The sequence below is a fragment of the Pristiophorus japonicus genome, chromosome 20, assembly GCF_044704955.1.
Source record: "Pristiophorus japonicus isolate sPriJap1 chromosome 20, sPriJap1.hap1, whole genome shotgun sequence".
NCBI classification, from domain to species: Eukaryota; Metazoa; Chordata; class Chondrichthyes; family Pristiophoridae; genus Pristiophorus; species Pristiophorus japonicus.
In genome coordinates, this window is record NC_091996.1 from 63,358,615 (window position 1) to 63,384,742 (window position 26,128).

Consider the following 26,128-nt stretch of genomic DNA (forward strand, 5'->3'; position numbering starts at 1 on the left):
GAGATTTCTGAAGCCTTCCATAGCTGCTGACTTACTGACATGTTGGGGCAATTTAAAATCCTAACCTGCGGAAACCGGGCGGGGGGAGATTTTTTAAATGTACCGTCGTGAATTACCTGACAGCAAGCATTTTAATGCTACTGTTTTGACAGATCACTGATCTAATTGAATGGTGGTCCAGGCTTGAGGGACTGTTCCTTTGAGGATCCTGCCTAATTATCTGCAAATCATCAATAAGACCCCGATGGCCTCTATACCGTCGTCCCAGCGGCTGCCCTAATTCCACTTACCCCCCCCCCCCCAATATAGTGAAAGTTGCTTTGAAAAGGTAAACGTTAAACTTTCCTTTGTGGGACCAGGAGGAGCAAGAGTGCTTCTTGGGGCCCAACAAGGAAACTCTGGAGCTCTGTGGCTCAGGTTCGCTCCCTACATTCCCACCCACAAGACCCCCTCAAAACCCTGTCCCTGCCACTTATCCAGCTGGCGTTTGGGTCTCCGGGCCTTGCAGTTTTAACAGCTGGCCAGTTGCCTCTTTCCGCTCCTTTCGGTCTGAAAATCCAGCAGGAGGCTGAAAGAGAAAGGTCAATTGGTTATCCTTGGTCAATTTATGGATCAAATTCCCTAGGGTGATGGTGGAAGCAGTTTGTATTGGTCATTCAAATACAAATTAGATAGTTCTCGGTCATAAAAGAACATTTAGTGATATGAATAATTTGAGACATGGCGTGTAGCATGGTTAGGAGGAACAGGTGAATTTGGACCTATGGATCCCAAAGCTCTCCTTGTGTCATGTCTGGGTCTGTTGTAGAATAATTCACAGAAATTGATTGCTATGATTGGTCCACAACTCCATTATCATTGTATCGTGTGACTACCAGGGTGATAGAAGACAAGCTAGATGGATCATGGTCTTTTTTCATTTACCAATTCCTAATTTCCTTGCCTTGCAGCTTATCACCCTCAGATCCTTCTCTTCTTTGGGCAACCTGCCAGAAAACCTTGAGGAAAATGAGTCGGGAGGGCATGGAATGCCCCCCCCCCCCACTCCCTTACACGTTGTAGACTCACTCTGCTGACCCCCTTGGGGGAGGCCCTGGAGGTTCTGGTGCAATGTATATGGGACGAGGGTCTTGTATTGGGAATAATGGTGGCCAGGCCTCAAAGCACAGGGAAATTAACTCCACATTTCCCCTACAACCTTCGATTGAAGTAATGTTTCAAAAAAGGAATAAGGCAACATTAATGTAGAGTGAGAGGCATTGTCTTTGGTACTATGTAGCATTCAGCGCATTCCCTGTTATACCCACCTTGCTCTACTCCATGCAGGAGTGCAGTTTAACTGCATTGTCCACTGATTGAGAGGAAAATAGCGTATGTATTTCTAATAGATTGTATGACCATATTTTCTCTGAGCTTTGAAACCTTTGATGCTGCATCTCAAATAGAGCCATTTACTATCTGCCGACTAAACTCAAAAGCAGAGGAGTTTTAAGAATGCCTTTCTGATCGGTGCAATGTAAAACTAAGAATTGTACCCTTGGGGAATACAAGGCTTTGTTACGGCCACGCTTGGAGCATTGTTTCCAGTTTTGGTGCCTCATGGTGGGGGACATCGAAGCTTTGGGAAAAGCAGAGAGGAGGGCGACCAAAATGACTTTCAGTCTTGGGGCTCAAAATTTATTGGCAGAACTAGTTGGGCTTATTTTCATTAGAGAAATAGAGGTTTCGAGGAAATATGACTGAGGTTTCAATAATGTCAAAGGAATCTGTCCAGTGGGATAGGCTATTTAAGTTGGACAGTGATGGGGAGAAGGGGTGTGAGCATAAAATACCGAGGCAAAAAGATAATTTGTTAGCAAGTATTTCACTTTAGAAAGAGTCATGACCTTCTGGAACAGATTACTGAAGTGTGTGGTGAGTATGGATTCCTTGCAGTCCATCAAAAGGGAGATGGACATGTTTCTGAGGCAGGAGGACTTTTCAAGCCGTGTAGTGGCTGGGACCAGTGAGATTCCCGAGTTGATTACTTGATTGCCTTATGGGGGTCGGAGAGGAATTTTCCAGGTTGTTCAAAATTGGGCTCATGTTCCTCTCCCATGAGGTTGTGTGATGGGGGGTAAAAAGACTTAAGATTTTTGTAGCGCCTTTCACGACTACCAGATGTCTCAAAGTACTTTACAACCAATGAAGTACTTTTGGAGTGTAATCACTGTTGTAATGTAGGAAACGCGGTAGCCAGTTTGCACACAGCAAGCTCCCACAAATAGCAATGTATTATGCCCAGATAATCTGTTTTGGTTATGTTGATTGAGGGATAAATATTGGCCAGTACACTGGGGATAATTCCCCTGCTCTTCTTCAAAATAATGCCGTGGGATCTTTTACGTCCGCTTGAAGGGGAGACGTTTAACGTCTCATCCGAAAGATGGCACCTCCAATAGTGCAGCACTCCACTGGAGTGTCAGCCTAGATTTTTTGTGCTCGAGTCCCTAGAGTGGGACTTGAACCCACAACCTTCTGTCTCAGAGAGTGCTACCCACTGAGCAACGGCTGACACTATGAGTCATGGACGTGGGTTCACCCTGTCTGGTTGAGGCAGACGTGAGGGACCAAAGTCTTTTGCTGTCCTTTTCATACGTATCAAGTATTAATCCATTGCCAGGACTGCAGGTTAATGATAAAAACTAAGAATTTAAAACAGTTTTGAACATGTGAGGGGGCAAATGAGGAATTCCCCTTCCCTTAAAGCATTAAAAGATCCTTCGACATATGAGATTTAAATGTTTGGGCACTAGAGAGTTGAACTGCGATGGGGCCAAGTAACTTTTTCCCCATCCTTGACTTCACTTATGTTCCTTATTTGAGGTATGTTGCTTGAACCAAATCAGTCAAAGGATACACATGTGCCAGGGGGTAGAGAGCTGTCGTTGGCCATTTTGGGCTTTGGGGTGAGTAGACTAAGATATATACAATTGGAGTGCCCTTTCTTTTATGCCGTGAACAAGGACAGACATAATACAGGAGAATTTAATCCATGTAAACAATCTTGTTTCTACGATTCCTGCCCACGTATCCTTCACTATGTTGTAATATAAAAGAACTTGCATTTATATAGCACCTTTCATGACTTCAGGACATCCCAAAGCGCTTTACAGACAATTAAGTGCTTTTGAAGTGTAGTCACTGATGTAATGTAGGAAATGCAGCAACCAATTTGCATACAGCAAACTCCGACAAACAGCAATGAGATAATGACCAGATAATCTGTATTTAGTGATGTTGGTTGACGGATACGTATTGGCCAGGATACTGGGGAGAACTCCCCTTCTCTTTGAATAGCGCCATGGTATTTATTAAGAACACCTGAGAGGGCAGGCGGGACCTCAGTTTAACATCTCCGAAAGATGGCACCTCCGACAGTGCAGCACTTCCTCCGTATTGCACTGGGATGTCAGCCTAGAGTTTGTGCTCGGACCCAGATAGGATGATAGGACTTATCACATTAAAAGAAAAAGATCCAGAAAAAGTGTCACAAAGGCAGACAGAACTTTTATTTTATGAATGTAAAGGCATGTTAATTTAATTCATTTGAAACAAATTCAACATGAAATTTTACAACAAAAGCATTATTGAAGGTCCAGATTCTGGCTTAAAGGGTCATGAAAAGAAGTATTTAACAAAATATTTTTTTCCATTTCTTTGCAAACAGAATGCGACAAGGTAAATCTTGACATACATCATTGTGTGCTGGAGTGTCATGTGATTACAGTAAAAATGTCTGTCCTTGTTCACGGCATAAAAGGGCACTCCAATTGTATATATCTTAGTCTACTCACCCCAAAGCCCAAAACGGCCAACGACAGCTCTCCACCCCCCTGGCATATGCGTATCCTTTGACCGATTTGGTTCAAGCAACATACCTCAAAAAAGTATTACCTCCCAAAATAATTTTGCCAGACACTTTTATGACGCCCCTTTGAAAGCAGGATTGCTTAATCTTCTGGAATGCTGCTGGAGTTCTATGGAAGACGGATCATAGAAAAACTGTGGACGAATCAGCTACAATCACAGGATTAACGTGACACATTCAACCGTATTTAATCATTGTGAACATACATCCTATCTTTAATGCACCAACTAATAACCTGTATTGCTGCAGTTTGTCTGATTGTCACTGTTGTACGGCATCAGTTGAAGTAACTAGTGCTGCTACTCAATCAGCTAAGTCATTACATATAATTATAAGGCTTTTGATAGAGCAAATATAAGGAGAAACTGTTTCCGCTGGCAGAAGAGTCGGTAACTAGAGGACACAGATTTAAGTTAATTGACAAAAGAACCCGCGAGGAGATGAATGAAAAAAAACTTTCAAACATGTGTTATGATCTGGAATGTACAGTTCAAAAGGGCGGTGGGAGCAGATTCAACAGTAACTTTCAAAAGGAAATTGGATAAATACTTGAAGGGGAACCAAATTACAGGGCTATGGGGAAAGAGCAGGGCAGTGGGACTAATCATTTAGCTCTTTCAAAGAGCCAGCACAGGCACGATGGGCCAAAAGGCCAGCTTCAGTGCTGTATGATTATGGGTTGCTGTTTATTGATCGGCTAAGGACGACTCTGTGACTATTTACAGGCATTTAAACTGTGGCTCACTGGCTTTGTGCACGCCGTGAGCCCCATCTACCTGACAACAGTGGGTGGCGTTCTTTGAGTTTTCCCCGAAAGAGGTGCAATGTCGGCAGGTTGCCCTCTACCTGTCTGGTGGCCGAGAAGAATTCAGCTTCTGGCCTCATGAACATGCCGGTGGCGAGCTATGGGCGGGAAATGCAGCGGCTCTTGCGCTGAGCTGACCGGCAGGTCAGGTCGGGGAGACTCGAGGAGGGGAGGCTCAAACAGGCTGGCCGTGGGTCATAGCGTTCTTTGGGTAGGGGACCAGGAGGGGCACAACAAAAAAAATATAAAAGTTTCCTGGGCCATTTTCCACCCTTTAAGGTTAGGTCAACCGACGGCATTTCCCTAGCTTCGCTGCAGAACCCTCAGCGAGGTAACGGATGAGAATATGGGAGAACCCCCGTGGAAAATCAAGCTCCCTTTCGGCGGGCTGTAGGGCTTAGTGACATCAGGCCCATGGAGACACACTCCTGGATCATGTAAGAAAGTAGCGTTCTTATTCAGTCAGCAAAGTAAGGGTTAATCACAATGGGTCAGTCTGGAGTTATGGAGCAGAGTTAGAGTAACTCATTGACTCTCACTATTTGTTCAGAACCGGGTGTGACACTTTTGTTAACCATTGTTCTTGGTACGGCAGTCGGCTCATTTCAAGAAACGAGAACAAATCAGATGTAAATGGGTTGTTGCCGTGGAAGATTCTGAATGGTTGTCTTGTATCAGCAAAAACAATTCTGGACAGTGATGGCTACAGCTATATTTTCAGTGTCTAACAAGTCAAGAGTTACACCCAGGCAGGCAGTGGTGGCATACTCTCTCACAACACTGCTTGGCAGTAGAGAGCAGAGCCTCCCAAGAATGGTGTGGACTTTATCGCGCCCAATCTCTCACACTCTGCACCTTCCCCCAGTCTCCTGACTGAGAACTCACACGGGGGGATGGTGGGGGGTGAATCACGGCAGTCATGGATCTGACATATTGAGAATTTCTACTGTTCATTTTGCAATACAAATATAAGCAGTTGTTTGAAATCGCCGTTAATAGTTCCTCTAGGGATTAACACAGGTGAGAAAGGCCAGGATAAAAGGTCACAAGCAGTGAGAACTATACCATCAGAACACACAGATTCTGAGGGGATACAATCACTCAGGAGACCCTCCTTCAAAAGGGGAGTTTTAGTCGGGGGTACAAGAGCTTCTCAATGGCCCAGTACCTGGACGGTGAATGCCACGCACCTACTTCATCATTCGTGGCTTTACCCTGTGATCGGGGCAGACTCTGCTTAGTTCTTAACCATTGCCCTCTGCTGAATGTGCCTGGAGTACTGCGTACAGTATTTAAGGAAGGATATACTTGCATTGGAGGCTGTTCAGAGAAGTTTCGCTAGGTTGATTCCGGAGATGAGGGGGTTGACTTATGATGATAGGTTGAGTAGATTGGGCCTATACACATTGGAGTTCAGAAGAACGAGAGGTGATCTTATTGAAACTTTTAAGATAATGAGGGGGCTCAACAAGGTGGATGCAGAGAGGATATTTCCACTCATATCATCCTTCCGGTCCCCGTGAAGCAGAACTACAGTATTTGCCTTTGCTTGTCTGAATCTGGATCCCGATTAGGGTTGTCCTGACTGACGGTCACCTCTGAAAGGCCTCGTCACATAAGAACATAAGGAACAGGAGCAGGAGTAGGCCATTTTGGCCCCTTGAGCCTGCTCCGCCATTCAATAAGATCATGGCTGATCTGATCATGGACTAGGGGGCATAGTCTCAGAATAAGAGGCCGCCCATTTAAAACTGAGATGAGGAGAAATTTCTTCTTTGAGGGTTGTAAATCTATGGAATTCTCTGCCCCAGAGAGCTGTGGAGGCTGGGTTATTGAATATATTTAAGGCGGAGATAGACAAGATTTTTGAGCGATAAGGGAATAAAGGGTTATGGGGAGCGGGCAGGGAAGTGGAGCCGAGTCCATGATCAGATCAGCCATGATCTTATTGAATGGCAGGGCAGGCTCGAGGGGCCAAATGGCCTACTCCTGCTCCTATTTCTTATGTTCTTATATGACGAGCCTTTCAGAGGTGACCATTAGTCAGGAGATCCCTAATCGGGATCCAGATTCAGACAAGCAAAGGCAAATACTGTAGTTCTGCTTCATGGGGACGGAAGGGTCATATTGCTGGAGACATGCCCAATTCAATTTAGAACTGAAACAATGCTTTCACTGCTGCAGAACAGCTGATAATATTAGAGAGAAGGAAAACAAACATGAGACAGGCAGCACTGAAGTCGGCATAACTTAGGTGGGTGGAGGTTAAAAGCAATGTTGATGATTTCCCGTCCTGCGCCCCCGAGAAGCAGCAGCTTCTGGAAAGGGGATCGGTTGGATCTGATCACTGTGGCTTCAAAGAGAAGGAGACTTTGAGACAAGCCAGCTCCTGCTCGTTGCTGGTCAGGACTCCCGTTGCCTTGTAGTTCCCGGTGGTCATCCAATAGGGGAGGTAGATAGTCGGGATTTGGAAATCAGTGTTTGGCAGAGAGTACTCCCCCTAGATACCAAGAAAGAGAGCAGTGTTACGAGACAGGCATTTAAGCAGAAAATGTTTGTCCATGTAATTGAAGCCACAGGCTTTCATTTGCAGTGATTTAATGACGGCCTTTCTACTCACACTGGCTTCCTCATTAAATTTGCATTTTTTTTTCCCCCCTTCCTCTTCTTTCTGCCAACTGTCTCCCCTCCCCACCTGAAAGCATCGACTCCTTGCTGTGGTGTGGTTCCATGCGCTTGGTTACCCGTTAGTACCTCATCCAAGTGCCCATTTTTCATGTGAAAACCTGGACGATAAGTATCGGCCGGCTATAGAACCATGGGGTGCAGCACAGCAGAGTCCCAATTCTGTCCTTATCCGATGTTCTCACACCCTCACCAGTGAAGATTCAAGGATAACGATCAGTATTCCTGACACTTGCTGATTTTTCCTAATCCAGGGCATTGAGACGAATCGTGCTATCCAAACCTCTGGCCTGGATAAAATAAAACTAACTCGACACAAACTAGCTCATGACCTTCCTGGTCTGTATAAGAACATAAGAAATAGGAGCAGGAGTAGGCCATAAGGCCCCTCGAGTCTGCTCTGTCATTCAATAAGATCAAGGCTGATCTGATAATGGACTCAGCTCCACTTCCCTGCCCACTCCCCATAACCCCTTATCTTTTAAGAAACTGTCTATTTCTGTCTTAAATTTATTTAATGTCCCAGCTGCCACTGCTCTGAGGCAGCGAATTCCACAGATTCACAACCCTCAAAGAAATTTCTCCTCGTCTCCGTTCTAAATGGGTGATCCCTTATTCTAAGATCATGCCCTCTAGTTCTAGTCTTCCCCACCAGTGGAAACATCCTCTCTGCATCCACCTTGTCAAGCCCCCTCATAATCTTATATGTTTCTATAAGATCACTCTCATTCATCTGAATTCCAATGAGTAGAGGCTCAACCTTTCCTCATAAGTCAACCCCCTCATCCCCAGGATCAACCTAGTGAACCTTCTCTGAACTGCGTCCACAGCAAGTATATCCTTTCGTAAATATGGAAACCAAAACTGCACGCAGTATTCCAGGTGTGGCCTCACCAATACCCTGTACAGCTGTAACAAGACTTCCCGGCTTTTATACTCCATCCCCTTTGCAATAAACCCAAGATTCCATTGGCCTTCCTGATCACTTGCTGTACCTGCATACTATCCTTTTGTATTTCATGCACAAGTACCCCCAGGTCCCGCTGTACTGCAGCACTTTGCAATCTTTCTCCATTTAAATAATAACTTGCTCTTTGGTTTTTTCTGCCCAAGTGCATGACTTCACACTTTCCAACATTATACTCCATCTGTCAAATTCTTGCCCACTCACTTAGCCTGTCTATCTCCTCCTGCAGCCTCTTTATGTCCTCACACATTACCCTTCCTCCCATCTTTGTATTGTCAGCAAACTTGGCTACGTTACACTCAGTCCCTTCTTCCAAGTCGTTAATATAGATTGTAAATAGTTGGGGTCCCAGCACTGATCCCTGCGGTATGTCTCAGCTACTCACAGATTTGACTAGCTGAGCCATTAAAGAGCTTAAATTTACATTTTACCCTGTTTCAAAAGTTCCAGACTAAACATTCATGAAACAAGATGGTCTGAACTCAGCTATGACTTTCTCCATCAGCAGGTGTTAGATGCATTTCAGTTACCATCATGCTGTGCAGTATTTGTAACAGCATTTATATGAAATTCTTTTGACTGCTATCTTCACAACGGTGTTAATCAGTTAACAGAATGATGGTTTTGATAGCACTGAATGACAGTGTGTCCCAAGGGATCTATCTAACTCTCTATGTACCTTTTCAGTCTGAAGGTTGCGGACTTTACTTTCTGGTCCCTCGATGGTTGGACTATCCCATGTTATACCTGCCCATCCCATCACAACATCAAGTCATGGTCTTTCTTGATCTGTTTCCATCAACCCCCAACAACATACCCTATGACTTCCCGACAATGTGCCTGTATTCTGTCACCTTTCTCATCGTAATTAGCTCGACCCGGAGTGATATGATGGAGATATGATAATGTAACACAGCTTACATCATCCAGTTGTGTATCTGCAAACAAAGAGTAGCTCCCCATCATTACATTTCAGCCCATTGACTGCATCCTCCCGGAGAGAGAGATGGTCTCCGAGAGAATCTTCTTTTATTATTCCACCCTCCAAGTCACTTTTAGACCTACAGAAAAGTGGGTGTTTCACTCAAAGAGTCAACACCATACTGTGGGTGCAGCTCTGTCTTGTTGCATTTGCGACTCTGTCACATTTTCAGGTTTTATATGAAAATGAAGCTGGAAAGAGCCTGTGGGCATCAGGACGGAGGGCCTAGAAAGGGGGAATGTGAGCTGAGCCTTTCTAGCAATACAAAGGCATCAGACAAAATCCTGGCCACTGTTACACTGTTAATGGAATGGAAAATTGATTTTTAATGAGGATAACATGCAAGATAGAGTAGAATCTTACTCTGTGGATCTAATCCAGGCTGGGGCTCATTCACTGGGGTGGGTACTCAGTATTCAAGAGTCCTAGTGAGACCCAACTGTACCTGCCTCTGGTCTGGCAAAAGTCCCAGGGGGTACGAATTCTGGTGAAGCTGACTCAATCATGGCACACAAGAGAAAATTATCTGAACACACACAGAAAAACATGGGAGAGTATGGAGGATGGGCAGGATATGGGATTACAGGAGATACAGAGCCAGCAAAGGCACAATGGGCAGTGTGCGGTCTGTGATTCTGTAAATGCTCGGGTTGCCAATTGTGGTGACCTTCGAAATGCTTTTGTGAAGATTTCCTCTCTTTGATACACTTAGTGAAACATTAAGGGGCCAAAATTGCCCCTTTCTTTGCCGTGATCACCTCAAAGTGGTGGCCACGGGTAGGTAAGGACTCTCTGCCTATTCCAGCAATATTTAATAAATTGCCCTACCTGATTTTACCGACGGTGATCATCACTGCGCCGCCTGTGTTCCCACCCCGTTGGGCACGCGCCGACCTCCCCACGATCATCGGCGATCCCCTCCCCCCCACCACGGTAAATTGCCCCGTGGGAGCGGAGTGGCCACCGGTTGGTGCTACGGACAGCTTTCCCCAGCAGGAAGCTGTGTGTCTGGGCGGTGTGACTGCCCTTAAAGGGGAGGGTGTGTTGCCGGCGCCTCCATCTTATTTTATTTATTGGCCGACTCTGAGGTCGGCCCTACAATGGTGGCTACAAGTTCGGCCAAGCCGCTAACAGGCAGCCCGGCACCCCCTCTTGGGTGCTGGGCCGCTGGCCAGGCCGAAACCCTCCCTGGCGGCCCAGTGGGCCTAATTAAACTACATGCAGAGCTGGCAATGGCCTTCGTCTTTAACTGAAGGGGAGGAACATTGTGACACGCCAATGCGATGTGGCGTGTCCACGTCATATGCTGATGACTCGGAGCAACAGCCGACCCATTGTGACGGCAGCTTCCGCCCCGACTGGAAAAAAAATACCCCCCCAAAAAAATCGCTCGATTCTCAGGTCCATGGATTGGGACGGAGAAAGATATTAAAGAACGGTAAGTGCGCCGACTATTAGTCGGGGGGGCAATTTCGGCCCCAAAATATGTATTACAAGAGTGAACAGATTTAGGATATTGCTGCACAGAGTGACCAGAGCAATTCTTAACCTGCTCATTATTGAGGGCTTCCACCTTTAGGACTTGTGTTTCTTGAGGAAACGTTCAGAGATAGATTTTCAACTTGTCGCCCGTGCTTAAAACCATCTGTGAGAAACGGCCTGGTATTTCATTTCTGTGGATTTCAACAGAAATAAGAACTGGTCAGGTTCTATGACGAGTGGCTGATCTGTAATGAGAGCTTCACGCCTGGCCGGCAAGTTGAAAATTTAGCCATCTGTAAACGCCGGATTTGTTTGACTAGCCTTGGGACTCGGGGAGTAATTCTGCAGAATTCACCCTCAGGAGATTAAGCACGCGAGACACCGGCCATCCCAAAGTAGATCGTAGATGGTGCATGGAAGCAGATGGGCTGAGTAACCTTATCTTGATGTGTGGGCCAGGCGGATACGGGTGAACTTGGGCAGCGAGCTGGATCTGGTTCCTCGTGTCTCCTTCACTACACACACCGGCTCTACTCCACAGAGGTGGTTCATGGCCACCACCAACCTCAGCATTGAGCTAGCTCCTGATCCCGGCTCCGCCGCTGTGAGGAGCTGCAGGCCTGGTCTCTTCCTCATGGCAAGGGGAGACCGATGGGAGAGAGGAGTCACTACAGGCCGGTCTTGTTCTGCTCTTAGTTGTCACTTTCAGAGCAGTGCTGTGGAGGCCTGGAAGCAGGACAGAGACTGGGGCTGGTACAGAGAGACCCTGTACCGGGAGGGGGTGCAAATACCTTGAAAAAGAGGGAGTTTTACCCACAAAATAAAAACTATCAGCTCCTGCACAGTACATACTGAGTAAATGGGAAAGACGTGCTCCCATCTGGTACTGTGTGTGTGCGTGTGGTAAAGTCAGCTCCTGGCCATGTACAGCACTCGGTAAAAGGCAAACATTCACTCCCATCCAGTTCCGTAGAGCTTGCATATCTCAGTGCCAGCTCCTGTATATGTACACTGCACAGAGTTAAAGGGAGCAATTCACTCCCATCCAATACTGAGTAGCTCATGGGCAGGACCTGATAGGCCTGGGGCAAACTGATCCAAATGGGCCGATAGTTATGTTTGTTCATGTTCATTACATCACGTATATGATTCTGATTCTGAGTATGTAAACATAGGCCAGTATATTCAACAATGAAAGCATATATTCTGCATCAGGTAGGTATATATTTTGGTTCTGGTAACATTGCAATATTAGATTCCTATACATATATGCAAATTTCTCTCAATAACGTGAAATAAAACAGACTAGTACATATTCTGTTCTGTATATAGGTACATTAGTGTATATAGATACTTCTGTATATAGGTATAAACAAGTGAATCTAGCCTGTACCTGTATAAGCAAGTATATATCCTGTAGATACTTTACAAAATAACATTGCAAGATTTCCTATAAGCAAATTTCTCAATGATGTCTCCCATTTCAATAGTAGCCAACAAGTCATGTTCAATATACAGAAGTGAAAGGGCATTCAGTCGGATTTGGCCCATCGTTGACCGAATTTGATTTTTCACTCTTGGAGCACAGAACGGTGGACTTGTACTACAATATATTAACATATTAGAACAACACAGTTAAATAATAACACAGTTAAATAGTAAAGATCTTGTCTCTGCAGAAATATATACACGTTAGTCCAATAAACAATATTTTCCTCGGTCTTGTTTTTCCTCTCTTATTGTCTATTCTATTCGACTTATTTGGGAGGCCTTATATATTTTTTTCTACATTTATTTGGTGGGTCTATGTTCTTTGGTGGGCCTGCTGCAGCCCCATCCGCCCCGTGGTTTATCTACCCGCTTATGGGTGTCTCAGCTCCCGGACATGTACAGTGCACACTTGGTAAAATCCATTCCCACCTGACACTGCACAGCTCGTGTTTGAAAGCACGAATTAGGCGATGGTGAAATCGGGGATTCATTTTCCTAATCTCTCAGAAAATGTAGCAACAGCATCCGTATAAATGATTGCAGTTCCTGTACGTGTACAGCTGATCCTGGGATTTATATTATGCCGTGCGCTGTTACTTTGCATGTTGTAGACTGAAGAACATCTTACCGCTTTGAAAGGACAGTGACACGGGAGTCCATACGTAAACAATGGTTCCGGGCAGTTTTGTCCAGGTGGGATCACATCGTCCAGCAGCTGACAGACATCGTTGTAAGTGCAACTTCCGATTTCATCAACACACGGAATATTCACCCAAAGTCCAGCAACTTCCTTATCCAGTGTCATATTAACCTGTCAAACAACAACTTGCATTTATACGGTGTCTTTAACATAGTAAAATGTCCTAAAGGGCTTCACAGGAGCGTAATCAGACAAAATGTGACACCGAGCCATATAAGGAGATATTAGGACAGGTTGGTCAATAGGTAGGTTTTAAGGAACGTCTTAAAAGGAAGAGAGAGAGGGTGGAGAAATTTAGGGAAGAAATTCCAGGGCTAAGAGCCTGTGCAGCTGAAGGCACGGCTGGCAATGGTGGAGCGAAGGGATGCACAAGAGGCCAGAATTGGAGGAGCGCAGATATCTCGGCGGGTTGTGGGGCTGGAGGAGGTTACAGGGATAGGGATGTGGCTATGGAGGGATTTGAATTTTAAAATCGAGGCGTTGCTTAACTGGGAGCTGAAAGGGCAGATTACAAATCGGAATTACAATTAATAATAATAATTGGGATGTTTTAAAATGGAGTTAACAGGTTTTTAAAATGGATCCCACAGCCTGTTTTTCAGACTGTGGGAAGCATGTGTGGGATGCCTGCCACAGAGGAGCAGATGTTCCAATTCATAGACCAAAGGCCTTGGGAGCCAGCCAGACACAGATAACATAGAATTTGAATTGTATAACAAGATATGAGTTAAATAAAAAGAATTATAACAGCATGTATCCCGGAATGACCAATTAAGGCATATAGAAGCCAGATTGGAGGAAGCATCCTACCAATCAATCAGCACGTATTAATTGTAACTTGCATAATTACATAATGCTATAATCTAAAACTGTATAAAATAAGATGTCTCTGGCAGTTTCTTTGAGCATTCCTTCAAGGATAGCTCCCCTGTCAGCTTGTATCTTTTATTAATAAAAACTGCATTTACTTTAAGGCTAACGGACTCCGTGTGGTGTTTTGAAGTTAACCCTAACAGGAGCCAATGGGGTGATGGGTGAACGGGACTTGGTACGAGTTAGGAAACAGACAGACAGCAAAGGTTTGGATGAGCTCAAGTTCACAGACGGTGGCAGGTGTGAGGCTGGACAAGAGAGTATAGGAATAGTCGAGTCTGGAGGTACCAAAGGCATGGATGAGGGTTTCAGCAGCAGATAACTTGAGGCAGGGGCAGAGTCAGAACAAGGATGCTGAACTGATAATGAAACAGAACTTCATCACTGGGTCTTTACGAGAGAGAATCTCTAACCACTTCCCCTTGACATTCAATGGCATCACCATCAGCAAATCCCTCACCATCAACATCCAGGCAGTCACTACTGACCAGACCACATAAATACCGTGGGTACAAGAACAGGTCAGAGGCTGGGGAGCAGGGTGACAGTGTGGCAGTGTGAGCTGTGAGAAGGATGCTAAGAGGCTGCAGAGTGACTTGGATAGGTTAGGTGAGTGGACAAATGCATGGCAGATGCAGTATAATATAGATAAATGTGAGATTATCCACTTTGGTGGCAAAAACAGGAAGGCAGGATATTATCTGAATGGTGACAGATTAGGAAAAGGGGAGGTGCAACGAGACCTGGGTGTCATGGTACATCAGTCATTGAAAGTTGGCATGCAGGTACAGCAGGCGGTGAAGAAGGCAAATGGCATGTTGGCCTTCATAGCAAGAGGATTTGAGTATAGAAGCAGGGAGGTCTTACTGCAGTTGTACAGGGCCTTGGTGAGGCCACACCTGGAGTATTGTGTACAGTTTTGGTCTCCTAATCTGAGGAAGGACATTCTTGCTATTGAGGGAGTGCAGCAAAAGTTCACCAGACTGATTCCCGGGATGGCAGGACTGACATATGAAGAAAGACTGGATTGAATGGCTTACATTCACTGGAATTTAGAAGAATGAGAGGGGATTTCATAGAAACATATAAAATTCTGACGGGATTGGAAAGGTTAGATGCAGGAAGAATGGTCCCGATGTTGGGGAAGTCCAGAACCCGGGTCACAGTCTAAGGATAAGGGGTAAGCCATTTAGGACTGAAATGAGGAGAAACTTCTTCACTCAGAATTGTGAACCTGTGGAATTCTCTCCCACAGAAAGTTGTTGAGGCCAGTTCGTTAGATATATTCAAAAGTTAGATGTGGCCCTTACGGCTAAAGTGATCAAGGGGTATGGAGAGAAAGCAGGAATGGGGTACTGAAGTTGCATGATCAGCCATGATCATATTGAATGGTGGTGCAGACTCAAATGACCTACTCCTGCACCTATTTCCTATGTATTCTGCGGTGAGTGGCTCATCTCCCGACTCTCCAAAGCCTCTACCACCTACAAAGCGCAAATCTGGAGTGTGATGTAATACTCTCCGCTTGCCTGAGTTGGAGCAGCTCCAATACTCAAGAAGCTCAACACCATCCAGGACAAATCAAACTGCTTGATCGACAGCCCATCCACTCCCTCCACCAGCAGTGTACCATGGCTGCAGTGTGTCCTATCAAAAGGAAGCACTGCAAGCAACTCGTCAAGGCTTCTTTGGCAGCAGCTCCCAAACCCACGAGCTCCATCACATGGAAGGACATGGGCGGCAAGTGCATTGGAACACCATCACTTCCAGGTTCCCCTCCAAGTCACACATCATCCTGAGTTGGACATATATCACCACTGGTTGTTAGGTCGGATTCTACTGGTTGCAGGGTGTAGGGCTGAGTCTACTGGTTGTAGGGTGTAGGACGGAGTCTACTGGTTGTAGGGTGTAGGACTGAGTCTACTGGTTGTAGGGTGTAGGACTGAGTCTACTGGTTGCAGGGTGTAGGACTGAGTCTACTGGTTGTAGGGTGTAGGACTGAGTCTACTGGTTGTAGGGTGTAGGACTGAGTCTACTGGTTGTAGGGTGTAGGACTGAGTCTCCTGGTTGTAGGGTGTAGGACTGAGTCTACTGGTTGTAGGGTGTCGGACTGAGTCTACTGGTTGTAGGGTGTAGGACTGAGTCGACTGGTTGTAGAGTGTAGGACTGAGTCTACTGGTTGTAGGGTGTAGGACTGAGTCTACTGGTTGTAGGGTGTAGGACTGAGTCTACTGGTTGCAGGGTGTAGGACTGAGTCTACTGGTTGTAGGGTGTAGGACTGAGTCTACTGGTTGTAGGGTGTAGGGCTGAGTCTACTGGTTGTAGGGTGTAGGACTGAGTCTACTGGTTGCAGGGTGTAGGACTGAGTCTACTGGTTGTAGGGTGTAGGACTGAGTCTACTGGTTGTAGGGTGTAGGGCTGAGTCTACTGGTTGTAGGGTGTAGGACTGAGTTTACTGGTTGTAGGGTGTAGGACTGAGTCTACTGGTTACAGGGTGTAGGGCTAGGTCTACTGGTTGTAGGGTGTAGAGCTGAGTCGAATGGTTGTAGGGTGTATGGCTGAGTCTACTGGTTGTAAGGTGTAGGGCTAGGTCTACTGGTTGTAGGGTGTCGGACTGAGTCTACTGGTTGTAGGGTGTACGACGGAGTCTACTGGTTGTAGGGTGTACGACGGAGTCTACTTGTTATAGGGTGTAGGACTGAGTCTACTGGTTGCAGGGTGTAGGACTGAGTCTACTGGTTGTAGGGTGTAGGACTGAGTCTACTGAGTCTACTGGTTGTAAGGTGTAGGACTGAGTCTACTGAGTCTACTGGTTGTAGGGTGTAGGACTGAGTCTACTGGTTGTAGGGTGTAGGACTGAGTCTACTGGTTGTTGGGTGTACGACGGAGTCTACTGGTTGCAGGGTGTAGGACTGAGTCTACTGGTTGTAGGGTGTAGGGCTGAGTCTACTGGTTGTAGGGTGTAGGACTGAGTTTACTGGTTGTAGGGTGTAGGACTGAGTCTACTGGTTGTAGGGTGTAGGGCTAGGTCTACTGGTTGTAGGGTGTAGAGCTGAGTCGAATGGTTGTAGGGTGTATGGCTGAGTCTACTGGTTGTAAGGTGTAGGGCTAGGTCTACTGGTTGTAGGGTGTCGGACTGAGTCTACTGGTTACAGGGTGTAGGGCTAGGTCTACTGGTTGTAGGGTGTAGAGCTGAGTCGAATGGTTGTAGGGTGTATGGCTGAGTCTACTGGTTGTAAGGTGTAGGGCTAGGTCTACTGGTTGTAGGGTGTCGGACTGAGTCTACTGGTTGTAGGGTGTACGACGGAGTCTACTGGTTGTAGGGTGTACGACGGAGTCTACTTATTATAGGGTGTAGGACTGAGTCTACTGGTTGCAGGGTGTAGGACTGAGTCTACTGGTTGTAGGGTGTAGGACTGAGTCTACTGAGTCTACTGGTTGTAAGGTGTAGGACTGAGTCTACTGAGTCTACTGGTTGTAGGGTGTAGGACTGAGTCTACTGGTTGTAGGGTGTAGGACTGAGTCTACTGGTTGTTGGGTGTACGACGGAGTCTACTTGTTATAGGGTGTAGGACTGAGTCTACTGGTTGCAGGGTGTAGGACTGAGTCTACTGGTTGTAGGGTGTAGGACTGAGTCTACTGGTTGTAGGGTGTAGGACTGAGTCTACTGGTTGTAGGGTGTAGGACTGAGTCTACTGGTTGTAGGGTGTAGGACTGAGTCTACTGGTTGTAGGGTGTAGGACTGAGTCTACTGGTTGTAGGGTGTAGGACTGAGTCTATTGGTTGCAGGGTGTAGGGCTGAGTCTACTGGTTGTAGGGTGTAGGGCTGAGTCTACTGGTTGTAGGGTGTAGGACGGAGTCTACTAGTTGTAGGGTGTAGGACGGAGTCTACTGGTTGTAGGGTGTAGGACTGAGTCTACTGGTTGTAGGGTGTAGGGCTGAGACTCCTGGTTGTAGGGTGTAGGACGGAGTCTACTGGTTGTCGGGTGTAGGGCTGAGTCTCCTCGTTGTCGGGTGTAGGGCTGAGTCTACTGGTTGTAGGGTGTAGGGATGAGACTCCTGGTTGTAGGGTGTAGGGCTGAGTCTCCTGGTTGTCGGGTGTAGGACGGAGTCTACTGGTTGTAGGGTGTAGGGCTGAGTCTACTGGTTGTAGGGTGTAGGGCTGAGTCTACTGGTTGTAGGGTGTAGGGCTGAGTCTACTGGTTGTAGGGTGTAGGGCTGAGTCTACTGGTTGTAGGGTGTAGGACTGAGTCTACTGGTTGTAGGGTGTAGGACTGAGTCTACTGGTTGTTGGGTGTAGGACTGAGTCTACTGGTTGTTGGGTGTACGACGGAGTCTACTTGTTATAGGGTGTAGGACTGAGTCTACTGGTTGCAGGGTGTAGGACTGAGTCTACTGGTTGTAGGGTGTAGGACTGAGTCTACTGAGTCTACTGGTTGTAAGGTGTAGGACTGAGTCTACTGAGTCTACTGGTTGTATGGTGTAGGACTGAGTCTACTGGTTGTAGGGTGTAGGACTGAGTCTACTGAGTCTACTGGTTGTAAGGTGTAGGACTGAGTCTACTGGTTGTAGGGTGTAGGACTGAGTCTACTGAGTCTACTGGTTGTAGGGTGTAGGACTGAGTCTACTGGTTGTAGGGTGTAGGACTGAGTCTACTGGTTGTTGGGTGTACGACGGAGTCTACTTGTTATAGGGTGTAGGACTGAGTCTACTGGTTGCAGGGTGTAGGACTGAGTCTACTGGTTGTAGGGTGTAGGACTGAGTCTACTGAGTCTACTGGTTGTAAGGTGTAGGACTGAGTCTACTGAGTCTACTGGTTGTAGGGTGTAGGACTGAGTCTACTGGTTGTCGGGGGTGGGACGGAGTCTACTGGTTGTAGGGTGTAGGACGGAGTCTACTGGTTGTAGGGTGTAGGGCTGAGTCTACTGGTTGTAGGGTGTAGGGCTGAGTCTACTGGTTGTAGGGTGTAGGACGGAGTCTACTAGTTGTAGGGTGTAGGACGGAGTCTACTGGTTGTAGGGTGTAGGACTGAGTCTACTGGTTGTAGGGTGTAGGGCTGAGACTCCTGGTTGTAGGGTGTAGGACGGAGTCTACTGGTTGTCGGGTGTAGGGCTGAGTCTCCTCGTTGTCGGGTGTAGGGCTGAGTCTACTGGTTGTAGGGTGTAGGGATGAGACTCCTGGTTGTAGGGTGTAGGGCTGAGTCTCCTGGTTGTCGGGTGTAGGACGGAGTCTACTGGTTGTAGGGTGTAGGGCTGAGTCTACTGGTTGTAGGGTGTAGGGCTGAGTCTACTGGTTGTAGGGTGTAGGGCTGAGTCTACTGGTTGTAGGGTGTAGGGCTGAGTCTACTGGTTGTAGGGTGTAGGACTGAGTCTACTGGTTGTAGGGTGTAGGACTGAGTCTACTGGTTGTAGGGTGTAGGACTGAGTCTACTGGTTGTAGGGTGTAGGACTGAGTCTACTGGTTGTTGGGTGTAGGACGGAGTCTACTGGTGGTAGGGTGTAGGGCTGAGTCTACTGGTTGTAGGGTGTAGGGCTGAGTCTACTGGTTGTAGGGTGTCGGGCTGAGTCTACTGGTTGTAGGGTGTAGGACTGAGTCTACTGGTTGTAGGGTGTAGGACTGAGTGTACTGGTTGTAAGGTGTAGGACTGAGTCTACTGGTTGTTGGGTGTAGGGCTGAGTCTACTGGTTGTTGGGTGTAGGGCTGAGTCTACTGGTTGCAAGGTGTAGGACGGAGTCTACTGGTTGTAGGGTGTAGGACTGAGTCAACTGGTTGTAAGGTGTCGGGCTGAGTCTACTGGTTGTTGGGTGTAGGGCTGAGTCAACTGGTTGTAAGGTGTCGGGCTGAGTGTACTGGTTGTTGGGTGTAGGGCTGAGTCTACTGGTTGTTGGGTGTAGGACGGAGTCTACTGGTTGTTGGGTGTAGGGCTGAGTCTACTGGTTGTAGGGTGTAGGGCTGAGTCTATTGGTTGTAGGGTGTAGGGCTGAGTCTACTGGTTGTTGGGTGTAGGGCTGAGTCTACTGGTTGTTGGGTGTAGGGCTGAGTCTACTGGTTGTAAGGTGTCAGGCTGAGTCTACTGGTTGTAGGGTGTAGGACTGAGTCTACTGGTTGTTGGGTGTAGGGCTGAGTCTACTGGTTGTAGGGTGTAGGACTGAGTCTACTGGTTGTAGGGTGTAGGGCTGAGTCTACTGGTTGTAGGGTGTAGGACTGAGTCTACTGGTTGTTGGGTGTAGGGCTGAGTCTACTGGTTGTTGGGTGTCGGGCTGAGTCTACGGTTGTTGGGTGTCGGGCTGAGTCTACTGGTTGTTGGGTGTCAGGCTGAGTCTACTGGTTGTAAGGTGTAGGGCTGAGTCTACTGGTTGTAAGGTGTCGGGCTGAGTCTACTGGTTGTAAGGTGTCGGGCTGAGTCTACTGGTTGTTGGGTGTAGGACTGAGTCTACTGGTTGTAAGGTGTCGGGCTGAGTCTACTGGTTGTTGGGTGTACGACTGAGTCTACTGGTTGTAGGGTGTAGGACTGAGTCTACTGGTTGTAAGGTGTCGGGCTGAGTCTACTGGTTGTAAGGTGTCGGGCTGAGTCTACTGGTTGTTGGGTGTAGGACTGAGTCTACTGGTTGTAGGGTGTAGGACTGAGTCTACTGGTTGTAAGGTGTCGGGCTGAGTCTTACCGTTAAAGGTGCTGCAAGGGTAACTGTGGTTGAAGCTGCAGCGCTGGCTTGAAGATCCCCAGGAATGTTGATTGGATCGGGTTGGATTGAAAGAGCCTTGAGGACTGCAGGTTCCTTCTCACTCCCACAATTGGACCAGGAGAAGGTGCCACGAGTCGGAATCTGAAAAACAGGAAAGAGTGTACGTGTGTGAGAGGTGAACAGGTCATATGCCGGCCTTGAACTCGCTTACCGCACAGAGAGTCAAAGGGCAGGTTTAATCGTACGTACTCTGAACCGCTATTTCCATTTGATCCGTACCTTGGTGAACCTTGATATTGGAGCCGCAGCTGGCAACAGGAGTCTGTTGCTTTTCTGCTCAAGGAACAGAGTCTCAATTGCTGAATAATGCTTTAGTTTCTGCAAAATCTGTCACTGGCTTGTTGGCATCCATTACAGTGTCTGCTAGTCCTTTGTGCCCCTGGCAACTGCAAAAGCTCAAAGTTATGGGATGTCTGTCCCCGTTACACTTCTCACACCCTTCTGTTAAAGATCATGAGAACATAAGAAATAGGAGCAGGAGTAGGCCATATGGCCCCTCGAGCCTGCTCCACCATTTAATACGATCATGGCTGATCCGATCATGGACTCAGGTCCACTTCACTGCCCACTCCCCATAACCCCATATTAGTTAAGAAACTGTCTATCTCTGTCTTAAATTTATTCAATGACCCAGCTTCCACAGCTCTCTGAGGCAGCGAATTCCACAAATTTACAACCCTCAGAGAAGATCATTAACAGCACTCACCAAGGCCATGCATTTCTCACACGGAGACAAAGAACTTACATTGCTATAGCGCCTTTCACAAACTCAGGATGTCCCAAGGCTCTTTACAGCCAATGAATTACTTTTAGAACTGTTGTAATGTAGGGAAATGTAGATGCCAATAAGTGCACAGCAAGCTCCCACAAACAGCAGTGTGATTAAAAACAGATTATCTAGTAATTGTGATGTTGGTTGAGGGATACATATTGACCAGGACAACTGCTCTTTCCAAATAGTGCCACGGGATCTTTTACATCCACCCGAAAGTGCAGGTGGGGCTTCGGTTTCACGTCTTATCCAAAATACGGCATCTCTGACAGTGTAGCCCTCCCTCAGTACTGCTCTGCCGACAATGGAGCACTCCCACAGTACTGCCCCATGAATAGTGCAGCCCTCTCCCAGAAGATGATGACACCTTCCCCCTAAATAAAGCCTCCCTGCCTGGCAATACCTTCCACCACTTGCCCCACTCAGACTGTCGAGGTGGCGGTGTGGCTCTCATCAGCCAATCACAGCTTGCTCGGTCCTCCTAATGTTCTGGCATCTCCTCCTCCTTTGAGCATCTCACCTTGTTGCATTCCTCTCACCTCATTTAAAATTCTCATTCTCTACCATCCACCCAAGGGCCATAAAATGTTCTCAGAGATATCTTCGCTGCTTTCCTCCTTCAGCCTCTGAACCGAGTGACTTCTAATCCTCGGCGATTTCAACCTTCATCTCAATTCATCATGCTCTCTCTCCTTTGAGTTCACTGCCCTCCTAGCCTTCCCTTAATCTCTCCCACCATGTAAACTTCCCAACCCATATTCATAGCCACATCCTGGACCTTGCCATCTCACATGGCCTTGCTACTTGCATTGTGTCGATCACAGATAAGGCCATCTCTGACTACTTCCTCGTATCGCTCTCTACCCACATCCCCATTGCATGCCCCGGGCCACACCAACCCTACTACCTTCAGTGTTCACCCCCGGAAAAAAAACTCTCCTAACTCACTTACGAAATCCCAACTGTCCCGCCTTTGGCCCTCCATTCACCACGGCATTTCTGCAGTTACCGATCTGCCAACCACACCCTTTGATGCCCTTGTCCCTGTTAAAACCTTTACTCTCTCTCATCCTAGCTATTCCCCCTGGTACGGCCCTCGTCTTCATTCCCTTCAGTCCAAGGGACGCAGACTTGAACGGATGTGGCGGACATATGGTGGTTTAGCCATTCACCGCCAGGTCTGGCTGGACCACATAAAGCATTATTGGGTCCTGCTCTCATCTGCCAAATCTGCCCACTATTCCAGAATCATTCTGGAATGCAAAGATAACCCCAGGCTTCTTTTCTCTACTGCAAACCATCTTCTTAAACCCCTCTGCCCTGTCTCCTCCGCCCTCAACTCTGACAACAAGTGTGAGGAGCTCATGGACTTCTTTGTCTCCAGGATTGAGACCATCTGTTTGGCCGCCTCTGCCCCTTCCCTTCCTTCCCCTAACCCACCGGGCCAAACTTCCTGTGAGGTTTCCCCCCTGCCCTAACCCTGAACTCGCATCTCTCTCCAGTTTCTCTCCGATCTCCCCTCATGCCCGCTCCGCGCTCATCTTATCCATGAGACCCACATCCTGCTCCCTCGACCCTATTCCCACTAAACTGCTCACCACCCAACTTCCTTTTCTGGCTCCCACGTTAGCTGATATTGTTAACGGTTCTCTCTCCTGAGGTACTGTCCCTCTCCCTCAAATCTGCCATCATCACCCCATCCACAAAAAAACAACTCTTATCGATCTAATCGTAGCCACCTGCAACGGCTTCTCTTCCCGCTCCCGCATCATTATCTCTGGTGTCCCCCAAAGATCTATCCTCAGCCCCCTTCTATTTCTCATCTACATGCTGCCCCTCGCAACATTATCCAAAATCACATTTTAATCGCTCAACCATTGGTGGCTGTGCCTTTTGTTGCCTGTGCCCTAAGCACTGGAGTTTCCTCCCTAAACCTCTCCGCCTCACTATCTCTCCTTTAAGATGCTTCTTACAACCTCTGTCTTTGACCAAGCTTTTGGTCATCTGGCCTAATTTCTCCTCATGTGGCTCGGAGTCAAATTTTGTTTTATAACGCTCCTGTCAAGTGCTTTGCGATGTTTTACTACATTTTTTTACACAGCGAGTGGTTAGGATCTGGAATTCACAGCCTGAAAGGGTGATGGAAGCAGATTCAATTGTGGCTCTCAAAAGGGAATTGGATAAGTATCTGAAGGACAAAAAAAATGCAGGGCTACAGGGAAAGGGTGAGGGAGTGGGACTGGCTGACATGCTCTTGCAGAGAGCCGGCACGGGCTCGACAGACCGAATGGCGGCCTCCTGTGCTGTAAACATTCTAGATTCAAACAGTGCTGACTGCCCTGACTACAGAGAAATAAAAGGTCCTACCGAGTGCAGCTTCTTGCCGTTTAGCATCCGAATGTGGAATGTCTTCTCCTTATCCACTTGAGACGTGGAGCCACATCCCAAACAAACGAGAAATGCAAAAATGACCTTCATCGCACTGATCTCTGTATTAAAGATCTGTGGGGGGGGGGGAAATGCAGACAGTGAAGAAGGAAATCTAACACTACAATGAAAAAGGCCTGGCTACATCAATATCCCTGTAAACGTAGCAAATCAGAGGAAATACCCACAGAACTAATTGAGAGTGAGCCGGTCTCTGCATACGCCAACAGTGAAAACAGAGTAATGCACCAGATTATCACCAGGCAAAATCAGGAAGCAGCTGCAAATGACCACAAACAAGGACTGCAGGGAGAGATGCAAGATGTACTGCTTCTGTATAAAGTCCTCGTGGAAATACACTCTTTCGCCCTCTGTGGGCAGGATGGTCATTCCTCCAAACGTGCACAAAACACTGGTTTGGCCTCAGCTGGAGTTTTGTGTCCTGTTCTGGGCACCACACTTTGGGAAGGACCTCGAGGGCTTGGAGAGGGTGCGAAGCAGATTTACTACAGTGGTACCAAGGGTGAGGCACTTCAGTTAAGAGAAGGGACTGGAGAAGCTGGGGTTGTTCTCCTTAGAGCATAGGAAGTAAGGGGAGATTTAATAGAGGTGTTGATAATTGTGAAGGGTTTTGATAGAGTAGATATGGAAAAACTGTTTCCAGCGGCAGAAGGATCGGTAACCTGAAGACACAGATTTAAGGTAATTGACAAAAGGGCGAGATGAGAATTTTTTTAACGCAACGAGTTGTTGGGATCTGGAATGCACTGCCTGAAAGGATGGTGAAAGCAGATTCAATAAGAACTTTCAAATGGATATATACTTGAAAAGGAGAAATTTGCAGGGTTATGGGGAAAGAGCAGGGGAATGGGACTCATTATACAGCTCTTCAGAGATGGGCCGAATGGCCTCCTTCTGTACTTTATGATTTTACAATTCTGTGTGAAATACAGGAGAACGACAATGAAAACCAGCATTCTTTCTCTGCCCTGCCTCTTGACAAGTGTCGCTAACTCTCCCGGAGTTCCCAAGAGATGAAGATTAATCTCCCGTCCACTGCTGTGAGAAACCCGGGAGAAAAATCATTGCAGTATTAAAAAAAATTGTGTTTTTTAAAATTTTCTTCACTTTTGTTTATTAGTTATAAAAATATTGGAGTTGGGGGTGTAGGGGGGGAAAAGGCTGTTTGGCTGATTGGGGCGATTGGAGGCGGGAGGTCACGTGACTAAACCTCCAGGAATACGTCCAACCAGAGTGGCCAATCCTTGCTCCACTATCTCTGTGCATCTTTCTCTGCACCTCTTTTCCATTGCTGTTTCAACAACAACAACTTGTATTTATATAGCGCCTTTAATGTTGTGAAACATCCCAAGGCGCTTCACAGGAGTATTATGAGATTTAAAAAATTGACACCAAGCTGCATAAGTAGAAATTAACGCAGGTGACAAAAAGCTTGGTCAAAGAGGTATGTTTTAAGAAGCGTCTTGAAGGAGGGAAGAGAGGTAAAGAAGCGGAGAGGTTTAGGCAGGGAGTTCCAGAGCTTGGGATCAAAGACACTTATAACACGGAAGGAGTCCATTCAGCCCATCACCCACAGAGCAACCTGAAACGTATCCAATTGTCCTGCTCTTTCCTCAGAACCCTGCGTAAAATATTTATACACTTTTTAAATACATTTTTATATTTAGATACACTTCATTTCCCCTTAAAAATGCAGTGCTCTCTGCTTCAAATATACCCTGCAGCTATGCATCCCCTGCTCTGTGTAAAAGGACAATTCTCCTAACCTCTCTCCTCATCCCCCTAATTACAAAGTCCTATATATTCCAGGCATGTTTATGCCATGCAGAGGTACCCGATGAATGTTATGGATCCTGAGAGAGGCCTGGGACTAACCACTAAGTATAAACAAAGAGCACTTTATACTCACTTTATAAAAAGCTCCGTTGCGCTTGCACATAGCGAAGGATGTCACAGTTGTGCAGAGGACGGCTACCAGAGTGATACTCAGCCTTTAGGTTCTTAGTTACCAGATTTGGGGGATTTGCACGAGACACTCTCTTGAGTCCAATATCAACAACAACTTGCATTTATATAGCATCTTTAACGTAATGAAGCGTTATCAGACAAATATTTGACACCTAGCCACATAAGTAGATATTAGGATATGTGATGGTAGGTTTTAACGAGCGACTTAAAGAAAGAAAGAGAGGTAGACAGGCAGAAAGGTTTAGGGAGGGAATTCCAGTGCTTCGGGTCCAGGCAACAAAAGGTACAGCCGCCAATGGTGG

At 46.8% G+C, this 26,128-nt stretch overlaps 1 protein-coding gene across 2 annotated transcripts; it reads right to left on the reverse strand.

Moving 5' to 3' along the window:
* Positions 1–6,758: 6,758 nt before the first annotated feature.
* LOC139232947 (ganglioside GM2 activator-like) lies at positions 6,759–24,131 on the reverse strand. 2 transcript variants are annotated; one of them, XM_070863438.1, is made up of 5 exons: positions 24,026–24,131; positions 23,778–23,912; positions 20,558–20,719; positions 12,951–13,133; positions 6,759–7,215 (listed from the first exon to the last, which is right to left on the reverse strand). In XM_070863438.1, the coding sequence occupies exons 2-5, from the start codon at positions 23,886–23,888 to the stop codon at positions 7,060–7,062; spliced, it is 612 nt and encodes a 203-aa protein (XP_070719539.1). In that variant the 5' UTR covers positions 23,889–23,912; positions 24,026–24,131; the 3' UTR covers positions 6,759–7,059. The 2 variants fall into 2 exon arrangements, with proteins under 2 accessions (XP_070719539.1, XP_070719540.1); XM_070863439.1 differs by having other exon boundaries at positions 23,778–24,127.
* Positions 24,132–26,128: the final 1,997 nt, after the last annotated feature.

Excerpts from the sequence above, each read along its gene's own strand:
- LOC139232947 (XM_070863438.1), bottom strand. The coding sequence starts at position 23,888 with ATGAAGGTCATTTTTGCATTTCTCGTTTGTTTGGGATGTGGCTCCACG. Across the intron at positions 20,720-23,777 it reads ACGGCAAGAAGCTGCACTCG|ATTCCGACTCGTGGCACCTT; the intron begins GTAGGACCTTTT and ends CCTGTTTTTCAG. Across the intron at positions 7,216-12,950 it reads GTCACTGTCCTTTCAAAGCG|GGGGAGTACTCTCTGCCAAA; the intron begins GTAAGATGTTCT and ends CTTGGTATCTAG.